This window comes from Lotus japonicus, chromosome 6 (genome assembly GCF_012489685.1).
Source record: "Lotus japonicus ecotype B-129 chromosome 6, LjGifu_v1.2".
Classification (NCBI taxonomy): Eukaryota; Viridiplantae; Streptophyta; class Magnoliopsida; order Fabales; family Fabaceae; genus Lotus; species Lotus japonicus.
Window position 1 is genome coordinate 44,511,199 of NC_080046.1, and position 12,388 is coordinate 44,523,586.

The 12,388-nt window shown below is 37.2% G+C and overlaps 1 protein-coding gene across 1 annotated transcript; it reads right to left on the minus strand.

Moving 5' to 3' along the window:
* Positions 1 to 66: 66 nt before the first annotated feature.
* Positions 67 to 2,185, minus strand: LOC130724004 (hydroxycinnamoyl-CoA:piscidic acid hydroxycinnamoyltransferase-like). The gene is made up of 2 exons (XM_057575160.1): positions 2,027 to 2,185; positions 67 to 1,596 (listed from the first exon to the last, which is right to left on the minus strand). Exon 2 carries the CDS (start codon positions 1,588 to 1,590, stop codon positions 214 to 216), a length of 1,377 nt encoding a protein of 458 aa, XP_057431143.1. The 5' UTR covers positions 1,591 to 1,596; positions 2,027 to 2,185; the 3' UTR covers positions 67 to 213.
* Positions 2,186 to 12,388: the final 10,203 nt, after the last annotated feature.

Sequence of the window (12,388 nt, forward strand, 5' to 3'; positions counted from 1 at the left end):
GAGATAAAAGAAGATAATATATATGATGGAAGAGAATGTGTGAATCTACAAAAGCACACGTAGAGGTGGTAAAATTAAATAACATCACACAATCTCAATCTTAGTTTTTTCTACATGGTTATGTAAATTTATTGAACACAAGAAATTGCAGAACACATAAAACATACACACAAGAAGCTGAAGACAATTGTGGTGATATTGAGTGTGAAACTTTCATAGCCTAGATGGTCGTGTAATTCCATCACAAGTGGATATATCCGCGTAGAAGAAATCCTTGAAAAGTTGTATGTGTACCGTCTGGAAGAACATTAACACAATAAGAGAGCCATCCCCATCTGGGCTCAGAAGAATTATTGCCCTGTCATTGGGGGACACATATCCTAGGCCAAAGTACAAAGGTTTTCCCTTCCCAAAATCAGCTTCATACAATGACATGCTCATCCAGCTTGTAAAATGAAAATTAGGATTCACACCAGATGGGGCAGCACCTTCTAGTTCTACACCTAAAAACAAAGCCCTTGCATCATCCAAATGCTTCTGACATCTTATAACATCAATTTGTGACCTTATGTACTCATCATTCACCACCTCAACTGCTTCCCTTATCTTCTGTGCAACATGGCTCAAAGGCTTTGATGTGATTTCCCCAACATAACCTGTTGCTGCTGTCTGTGTCAAAGCATTCCCAAAATAGCTAGGAGGTAGAGGTGGAACCATTCTACTGCGATTTTCGACATTGAATCTAACCACAGTTGGTTGGTTTTGATCGAGCTCACGAGCCTTAGATGCACATCTCCATATATGCGCCCCAATAACTTCATATCTGCTATAAGGTCTTGACCCTTCTAAGACATTACCATTGGCCTCCTTCTTCAGCTTCTCAACTTGTAGTGGTGTAAGTATTAATAATTCTGAAGTCACCTTTTTATTTCTTTCAACACTGCAATCGGAGCTTCCTAAATTAAGTGGCAGAGGCTTTAACTCTTTGTGTTCAAAGCGCGGTGCTGATGGGGGCTGTGAGAATTTGAGTAATGTTCGATCTAAAAAGGGCAATTCATGAGGCTCTAGTTTGTCCCCTCGTGCTATCTTCGCCCATGAGTAGATGAAACGAGTGAAACCAATCCCATCAGACAAAGTGTGGTGCCAAGCAACCCCAACAGCAAGGCCTTCATCACCATTGAATCTTGTGAGCTGCACCACTAACAATGGAACCTCCTCAACAGGGTGATTATAATCAATTGTTGGAATAAGTTGTTTGGTGGAGCCAGAAGGTGAAAAGTCTCCAAAATCAGCCATTGTTTTCGCTGTTTCGGCTTCGAGCAATACGACCCCTTTGGCCTTACAATCAATTTCCATTCGACCATTTTCAGTGAAGCTCAAACGACCAGCTATAGGATAGTAGTGAACTAGAATCTTGCTAAGAGATTCCTTCATCCTCTCTATGCAATCATGGTCGTGTTTTGCTTTGTAGATGTAGAGAAGCGGTGTGTGACTTTGACGCACCACTTGGTCCATATCGGACAACCATAAACGACACTGTGGAGTTGGTTGATTCGGAAGGACAGTGTGAGAAGCTGTAATGGTTACCATTTTTCTCTGTTTCATGCAACATCATCATGTATAGATAACATCAATAAGAGAAGAATATATAATAGAATCCATATATCTTTGTTGATAATTAATTCGCCTAGTTAAACTAGCATATGATTGTTCCCGTATGATAGCTCATCAACTGTTAGAAGTTGTGAAACATATAGATTGGGAGGGAAGGTCAATGAATCAATCTCTTAAACATAATTAATCTTTCCGATGTACATGATTCTCCTGAGCACGCTAAGCTCGAATATTTATCTTTTGCTATTGAGTTGGAGGCAGCATAACGAGATCACATATCAAATTTCATACTAATCTTTCTTCTATAAAAGAAGTTATGAGAGCTAGCTAGCTTTAATCAAAGAAAGAGTGAGGGAGTGTGTGTTTAATCAAATTGAAAAAAGAGATGGGAAGAGGGATGATAGGTACTTACCAAAAAAGACAATAGTGGCTGCTCTTCTTATGATGATGATGATTACGACTCAGTATTTGTTTCCTTCTCCCTTTCTCCTTCTTCCCCCTCTCCCTCTCACTCTCACTCTTTCTCTTCTTCTTCTTATTAATTAAACTGGGCGCAGGGCTGTCATAAATAATAATAATAATAATAATCATCATCATTACCATCATCATGATTTTGGCAGTGTTGTGGTGGCAGGCACGCGATCCTTGTCGGGGAGCTTGGGGGCAGAGTATGGGGTATAAGAAAAAAAAATCTAGAAAAAAGTCAATGCAAATTAATCAGCCTTGAATAATTGAATTGAATTTCACCTTGAGAAGAGTGGTTTACCACCATAACTCTGGTGTATTTTGTTTTTTTTTTTACGTAAAATACGTTAACTTCTTTCAAGGTGGTTGTTAAAATTAGGGTTAAATAAGTTTTTGGTCCCTAACCTTTACTAAATGATTGGTTTTCGTCCCTCGTCGGAGTAAAGGTGGGCTTTAGTCTCTAACATTTGTCAAAAGGTTTGGTTTTGGTTCCTCCGGAGCTCTGGGTCAACGTCGGAGCTCCGGTGCATGGTCATGTGGATTAATGAGCTGACATGAAATTTTTTTTCATTTAAAATATTAAAAAAACACAATTAAAAATATTAATAAAAAATAAAATTTCGAAAAATCATTAATTCAACAAAAACCCAAATTCATCATGGACACGATAACACAAATTCGTTAGAATTGAAAAGCAAAACAAAGGAGATAAGATTAAGACCTGTTAGAAATAACATAGTACAATATGCATTCTTTCAAATTAAGCTCCAATTCCTGGATCAACTCGGATACGATCCGGTTTTCTTCCTCTGGTGTAAGCGGTACACAACTCGTACCATTGTCCATGAGGGGAAAGGGAAAACCCATTAGTCAGAAATTTGCATCATCCTCTACAAATTTCAACAAAAACCTTACAACTAAAGTCTTAATATCATCATCATTCATTCCTTTTCCTTTAGTTTCAAATACTCCCTTCATCATTCTCGTGTAAATCCTTTCAAGCTGTGGAATGCTGTAATTAAAACCCAGATCTGGGTCACATTTGTTTGTGTTGAAAAATCTAAAGTTTGAAGTTTTTTGGCTTGAAACTATGGATCCTGTTCTGTGACGGCGATTTGGTTTTGAAGTCATGCCTTAACAATGTTTGAGTTTTCAGATCTAAAATAGAGAAGAGAGAGACGGAGGTGGGAGGGTTACAAATCTCAGATGAGGAGTCTAGGAGAGGGGGTTCGGGTTGATGTTGCTGGGTTTGAGGTTGAAATTGGGGTTGGTGTTTGTGTTCCGAGTTGATGATGTTGTGTTCTGAATTTGGTGTTTTAGGTTGATGATGTTATTTTGATTTTTGTTAATTTCGGGCTTTTCATAATTTTTTTCTGGGTTTTCATGATTCTGTGTTCTTGGTTTTTGATGATGATGAAGATGAAGAATGGAAGATGAAGTATTGAAGTTGAAGAGGATGAATATTGTGTTTATTTAGTTAATGTACAAATTAAATTAGTATGAATTAATGATTTTTTGAAATTTTATTTTTTATTAATATTTTTAATTGTGTTTTTTTAATATTTTAAATGAAAAAAAATTCCATGTCAGCTCATTAATCCACGTGGCCATGCCATATGGGCCACCGGAGCTCCGACGTTGACCCAGAGCTCCGGAGGGACCAAAACCAAACCTTTTGACAAAGGTTAGAGACTAAAGCCCACTTTTACTCCGACGAGGGACGAAAACCAAGCATTTGATAAAGGTTAGGGACCAAAAACTTATTTAAGCCTTAAAATTACACTTAACCTCATTCTTACTTAAAATATACACTACACTCTAAAAAATAATTACTAGAGTTAACTCACCTCATATTTTTACCCCACTTACACTAACCACACTCTAACCCCGATTAGGTTTGCCCCAACCTACCCTAAAATAAAACTTTGCCCTCATATTTTTACCCCAGTTACACTAACCACACTCTAACTCTGATCAAGCTTGCCCCAACCTATCCTAAAAAAATGAACTTTGCCCCAAATCCCCTTGGTGCCATGATTCAGCTTCTAACGTGAGATCCCCTTGGTCCCTTTTGAGTGGCACTTAGTGGAAAGTGGGTTCTTTTTTTCCAAGTGACAACAGTTGAAAAGATTGGAGAATTTTGATGGTACACTTCGTATGATGCAAATAGGCCTTCAATTTCTAAGAGGCCCAAAAGAAGCAAGCGAAGACCACTTAAGAAATACTATACTATTGGGATTTTGTAATATATAAATTAGTTTTCATATATATGTAATTTTAAGACTACATTTAACACTACATTTACAGTATTGATATGTTATTTGCCCGACTCATCAAGTATACAAAGTTTAAGACCCTTTCTTGTGCGTACTCTAGAGAGAGCTACATATAACTGACCATGAGTGAAGACGGGCCTCGGAAGGAAAAGCTCAACCTGAGATAGTGTTTGTCCTTGACTTTTGGTTTTGATTATCGTAAAGCATATATTTCTCCTGGATTTAATTGGAAATTTGGAATCAAAAGGAACCAAGTTCATTCTTGAAACGTGCACTTTGGCATTAACATTTGTTCCCGTGATAACTGTTGCACCAATAAAACGTTTACCAAGTACTTCCACAGTTAATCTGGTTCCATTGCATAAACATGCTGCTTGGTCTATATTTCTCAAAAGCGTGATTAGAGTACCAACTTTCAATAATAGTTTGTGGTTAAGCATTCTTGAACTTTTAGTTTCGTTCAAAAATTCTATGCTAAACCACTCACCTCGGATTTCAGAATCCTCATCAGATCGCAAGGCAGAGTCAAAGCCCAGGTATTCACGTTCTGGTGCAACTATCATGCCAATCATGTAGTGTCTATCATTTCAACAACATGCAGTGTAGGGGCCAATATAGCTCTATCTTGAAAGAATTGCGGGTCTTTCATTTTGTGCGGAAGGTCAGGATATGTATATTTAATCAATTCCATTAATGGGTCATGACAAATTGGGATGAGAAGATCTGGCGGGATTTGAACATTATACTCTCCTGCTCCGGAATCAGGATGATCGTCATTTCTAATTTTAAGAATCCAACTGCAAACTCTTTGATTTGTTTTGCTTCATCAGCCATCTCAACTGCGGCTAGCCGGATGTTCTTAGACAATTTCATAACTTTGCAATGCTTCCATAGTGATGAAGAGTTTACAGTAGCTTCCACAATTTCCTGTCTACTTCCTCTAGTTATTACAGGTAGTATTTGTCTAAAATCTCCTCCAAGTATTACTACTTTTCCTCCAAAAGGTTTATGTACGTTGTCTTAATTTTTCAACCTCATTAACTTTCGGAGTGTAACGTCTAGAGTTTCGAAAAAAAACTTTTTCAACATTGGAGCTTCATCCTATAGGATAAGACTTGTTTCAAGCAGAAGTTTTGCTCGTAGACTTCCCTGCTTCATATTACATGTTGAGGTCTCTGTAGTATCTAATGGAATGCAAAATTTAGATTGAGTTGTTCTGCCACCAGACAAGAGTAATGACGATATGTCATTGGAAGAAACATTAAGCACAATTAGTCATCTAGATCTAAGTGACGCGGATAAAGTGTTACTATGGATCTACAGAGTGCATGCCCATTAATCTACAAATTAATGCATAGGTAAAAGATTGATAACGCTAATAAAAACTAACAAACAACAACCACAAAGTGTACCAATTATACGGGAAAATCAAGCATGCCTCAATAGATTTCATTGAGAGGCAAAAAAGTTGGGGATGCTTAACAATCTGAGGTAATGGTCTAGCAAACTGTTTGCTCTCGACATTGTTGCTTAAACAGTTAGAATATGCACAAAATTTAGATGAAAATGAGTAATTGAACAACTATAGAGACAAAATAAATTGATAACTGAAAAAACTTAAAGAGATGTGATGGATCAAGTAGTCCACGGAAGAGATGGGAAACAACATAAATTTATCAACATCTGATGTAGCAAACAATGACCAGGTTAAAAAATTGAACAAACCTAAAATTTAACTATATCTTGTAATATTTGCAGGGAATAAACCGATCCTTCTCTAAGAATCCTTTCAAACTTTTTTACCAAGACTTTCTAACACATAAGCATGAATTTGTCCTTCTTGATATGAAAAGAACATAATCAGGCAGTGAATAAAACAAAAAAAAAATAGCAGAATTTTTTAAAAAGGAAATGTATAAATAAAAAAAAATAGAAATCCTATAAAATTGTAATGAAAATATTATACAACAAAACTGGCAGTGACCACATCAAACAAAGAGAGCAAAAATTTCTCATCGTAGATAATCAACATACCATAAGTCATATCAGTAAACCACAGCCTTGCTTGAATTCCTCTTCCACAATATCCTTTCTTTTCCATCATGAACAATAGTCTCATCGTGTATTTGTAAAAAATACAAACATCTTAAATAGAAAAGTTCCTAAGGTCACTGAATCCAAGGGTCCTAGAAAAACTACCATCAGCCAAGGCATCCATCACAGAACAACACAGATGAAAAAATTACAACAAAATCCATGAAAATCCTTTTCACAGAACTTCAATTTCACCTTATTTAAATCTCAAGATTTCTTCTCTTTTGTGTTAGTAATCTCTTCATTGTGTTACACAACATCTAGCCTCATCAGAAATTGCAAGTAAAAAATATTAGAATCTAAAATACATATAGAAGATGATTGAAAATATATGAAAAATAAAGCACGCTTCATCAAACCCAGCCAAATATATGAAACCTGTAGGTTTCTAACAAATAAGGATTTGTTCCTAACCACATGTTTTTCTACCCATATAGAAAATAGGAGCATAATCCGAAACCACACTTGATTAACCCATACCCGAAAAACATGATGAAGATCTAGAGCGGAAGCGTACCTGAATGAGCCATGAGAATCGTTGAAGGATCTGGGGTTGTGATCTTCCAATTGTAGATCACCCTTAGGGTTTCCTGATGTTCTTCTCTGATGGGGATGAGGAGAAACTTTTCACGTTACTGTGTTGTGTCTACAATTGGGGACCATAACCCTATATGTAACTGCATCAGTTACAATTCTGTTTTCAATATTTCTAATTTGGCCCCTCATCAAATTAGAATATTGCCTTATGGTATCTGCACAATATCTTTTCATAACACATATGCCCTTAGCCATAAGATCAATATTAAATAGACCACTTTAGTTTTGGCTAATTAAATAATGGCCCTAACACAATTAAAAGTTACATTTGTGACCCAAAATTCTAACAATCTCCCACTGGTCACATATGTAACTCTACGCATGTGTTAGACTTTATGAGCTCAAAAATGCCATTATATACCTTAAGCATATCCAAATAATCTCGTCCATTAGCCATGCCAGTACATAGAACCAAAGTGATTTTCGTTATATCAATCATAACTAAACCCATCAATGATTACTAGTACTGACATAACTAAATGACATAGATTCATTATGAAATGTGCAGCATGAAAATCACAAGAAGGTGGCCCGTACTTGTCAATTTTCAACTGGTCCTACTTTACTTTAGTGAGATCATTCAATAACCTTATTGTACAAAGCATAAATAACAGAATATCAAACTTTATAATTAACCAAAAAATATCCAAATACTAGAGTATGCATGCATAATACCAAACATAGAACACAAAATTTATATATGAGTAACTCCCACTAAACTAAGCATTCATCACACTGCAAAACACCCATGTGAGCAGTGTGCTCATGAAAGACCTTAGGCGGAAGACCTTTTGTAAGAGGATCCGCTATCATGGAGTTTGTCCCTATGTGTTCTATAGAAATCTGTCCACTTTGTACCCTTTCCTTAACAACTAGGAACTTGATGTCAATATGTTTTGACTTGGTCGAGCTCCTATTATTGTTGGAAAATAAGACGGCTGATTTATTGTCACAGTATAACTTAAGCGGTCTTTCAATTCCTTCCACAATTCGCAGCCCAGTGACAAGATTCCTCAGCCAAATCCCATGGTTAGATGCCTCAAAACATGCTACAAATTCTGCTGCCATGGTGGATGAAGCTATGAGAGTTTGCTTGGCACTACGCCAAGAAACTGCACCACCAGCCAACATGTAGATATAGCCTGAAGTGGATCTCTTACTATCTTGGCATCCAGCAAAATCAGAGTCAGAATATCCAATGATCTCCAATTGGTCTGACCTCCTATATGTGAGCATATAATCTTTTGTTCTCTGTAAATACCTCATAACCCTTTTGGCTGCTTACCAATGATCCATTCCTGGATTGCTCAAATATATGCCTAACATCCCAACTATGAACGCTATATCTGGACGCGTACAAACTTGGGCATACATAAGACTCCCTACAGCTGATGCATAAGGAATCTTTTGCATTTCCTGAATTTCTAAGTTTCCTTTTGGGCATTGACTGAGACTAAATTTGTCTCCCTTAGCAACTGGAGTATCCCCTGATGTACAATTCTGCATGCCAAACCTTTTAAGTACCTTTTCGATATAGCTCCTTTGTGACAATCCCAGAATACCCCGAGATCGGTCTCGGTGTATCCGAATTCCTAATACAAAGGAAGCGTCACCAAGATCTTTCATTTCAAATTTTCTTGATAGAAATCTCTTGGTTTCGGGCAACATGCCTATATCATTAGTGGCAAGCAGTATGTCATCAACATACAGAACCAGGAAAATATTTTTGCTCCCACTGAATTTGTGATACACACAATCTTCAACAACATTCACCTCAAAACCGAATGAGAGAATTACTTCATGAAATTTGTGGTACCATTGACGAGATGCCTGCTTTAGTCCATAAATGGATTTTGTCAATTTGCAAACCGTATTCTTTGGGTCTCCTGACACAAAGTTTTCTGGTTGCACCATATAGATTGTCTCATCAATGTTTCCATTGAGAAACGCTGTCTTGACATCCATTTGATGGAGTTCCAAATCATAATGTGCAACAAGAGCCATGATTGTCCTAAAAGAGTCTTTCGATGAAACCGGAGAGAAAGTCTCTTTAAAGTCAATCCCTTCCTTTTGAGTATAACCCTTAGCCACAAGACGAGCCTTATACCTCTCCACATTACCATTAGAATCCCGCTTGGTCTTAAATATCCATTTGCAACCAATGGGTTTCACACCTTCCGGTAATGGGACAAGTTCCCAAACCTTATTGTCTTGCATGGACTTATACTCTTCCTTCATTGCTTCAATCCACTTTTCAGAGTTGGAATCCTGCATGGCTTGCTGGAAGTTGATTGGATCAGCTTCCATCATACCATTATTTTCCTCATGTTCTTGGAGAAAGACTATGTAATCATCTGGAATAGCATTTCTCTTTTCTCTAGTGGATCTCCGCAAAGGTATTGGTTCTTGTAACACTTGTTCTTGAGGATCTTGAGTTTGTTCTTCATGAACCACCATATCATCTTGAGTAGGAGGAGATTCAACAACAATGTCTTGTAGAGGTTCCGTACTTGCTTCATCAGAAGCAACTGTATGAATCGGTCTTGGAATTGTTACCGACTCTTCCTCTAAAGCAAAGTCCCTAATCTTGTTCTCCCCTCCAAACTCAATTTCCTCAAAGAACATGGCTGTTCCCGTCTCAAAAATTGTCTTTAATTTGGGATCATAAAATTTATAGCCCCTAGATCTTTCAGAATAACCAATAAAGTAGCTGCTCACTGTTCGGGATTCCAATTTCTTTTCATTTGGCCTATAAGGCCTTGCCTCAGCTGGACATCCCCATACATGAAAATGTTTCAAACTAGGCTTTCGCCCAGTCCAAAGCTCATAAGGTGTTTTGGCAGCTGCTTTAGTTGGCATTCTATTTAGAATGTAAGCTGCAGTCTTTAGTGCCTCTCCCCAGAGTGACTCTGGCAAAGTAGAATGACAAATCATACTCCTTACCATATCCTTAAGAGTCCGGTTTCGTCTTTCAGCCACACCATTCATGCTAGGTGACCCTGGCATGGTGTACTGTGGGACGATTCCACATTCCTCTAGGTATTTGGCAAAAGGCCCTGGACGTTGTTCACCTGAACCATCATATCTACCGTAATATTCACCACCACGGTCAGATTTGATACTCTTAATTCTTTTGTTGAGTTGGTTCTCAACTTCAGCCTTAAATGATTTGAACACATCCAGTGATTGAGACTTTTCATGTATAAGAAATAAGTATGCATATCTCGAATAATCATCTATGAATGATATAAAATATTGTTGACCATTCCAAGAAGGTGTTGGAAATGGTCCACAAATATCCGTATGTATCAATTCCAAGATGCCTGTAGCTCTATATGCACCAAATTTCTTTGTTTTGGTCTGTTTACCTTTAACGCATTCAACACAAACATCAAAGTTTGTGAAGTCAATGGAATCCAAAATTCCATCTGACACTAGCCGCTCAACTCTATTTTTAGAGATGTGACCTAGGCGCTTGTGCCATAATGCTCCTGAATTGTTATTATCAATTTTACGCTTAGTACCACGTGATTCCACATTCAGGGATTCACTATAGGTGGCTACAGTGCTCAGCAAATACAGATTATCATATCCAATAAGTGAACCGGTTCCAACAATATTTGAATTAAAAGACAACTCGGCTTTACTGTTTCCAAATGAACATGAATAACCTGATTTATCCAAATTAGAAACTGAAATTAAATTCCGTCTAAATGACGGTACCACAAAAGTGTCTTTTAAATCCAAATAAAATCCAGTACACAATAATAATCTAAAATGCCCTATAGCTTCCACCTCCACCGTCTTGCCATCTCCAACATAGATGTATCTTTCAACATCATTTGGCTTCCGGTAGCTTAGGCAACCCTGCATTGAAACACTGATGTTAGTAGTTGCACCAGAGTCTAACCACCAAGTGTTTCTAGGTACTGAAGCTAAATTGACCTCAGAACAGACCAAAGCAAAAAATGTACCTTTCCTTGCACGCCAAGCGTGATATTTAGTACATTTCTTTTTCATATGCCCAGACACATTGCAAAAGTAACAAGTATCATCCTCTTTCTGTTTCTTTTGTGCTGGAGCATCTGCAGCTTCATTCTTGGGCTCAACAGTTTTCTTTCTTTTGCCCTTGTCTTTAGAGGTGCTAACAAAATGAGCACTTTCTTTCCTTTCTTGCTTCAACCTTTCCTCTTCTTGCACACAAAATGAAATGAGCTCGTTAAGAGACCATTTCTCCTTTTGACAGTTATAAGATATCTTAAACTGACTGAATTGTGCAGGAAGAGAAAGCAATACTAAATGAATGAGCAAGTCATCCGACAGCTCAAGCTTTAGCGCCTTAAGTTTTGAAGCAATATTTGACATGCCCATAATGTATTCCCTTATATTTCCTTTGCCCTGATATTTCATGGAAATCAAGTTCTGAAGAAGAGTACTTGTTTCCGCCTTATCGCTTTTTGCAAAGCGCTTTTCAATTTCAGCAAGGAAATCTTTGGCACCTTTTATCTCTTCCGAGATAGTACCCCTAAAGACCTCAGGAATGCCGCGCTTAATGATCATAAGACTCATGCGATTGGAGCGATCCCACTTCTCATAATCTTTCCTCTGTTCAGAGGTACTAGATTCCGTAGGAGAAGCGGGTTTCTCCACCCTTAGTGCAAGGTCAAGATCCATGCAGCCAAGAACAATTTCCATGTTCTCTTTCCAATCCTTAAAATTTGTTCCATCAAGGATCGGAACCGAATTCAGATTAGCAGATATCGAACCAATAGTTGCTAAAAGTAGAACAAAAACAAATGCTGTAAATATACTCACATTAAGAAAAATTGAATCATTAATATGTTCAAATAATGGCATAACCCATCTCAAGATACCTAGTGCACCATCAATATCATGTCTTTTGACAGTAATACTAATTGCTAGTGGTACTCTTGTTGTAATGATCAAACATTGATAATAAATCATGTCAAATAACAAATCCTTCTTTGGATTGATTTATCATTCACATGTAAGCCTTTAAAATTATCACATGTTTATCATCACAGGTGTGTATGAAATCCGGCCAAGCATTAACTTTTCCTTTGGGGTCCATTAATACTCGCATGGATAAACATATACACGCACAAACTTTTAATATTTCTTATGAGTAATCTCCATAAAAAGAGGTCACTTTTGTGACTTTCTTATTTTAATTGACTCATTTAAAATATTAAACAATTGTATAAAAAATATATACCAAGCCAAAATTTTGAACACACACTGAATTTTCCATATATTCAAACGAGTATATGTAACTGAATTATCAACCAAACAGCTTTTGATCAATAACATGATTCACAATT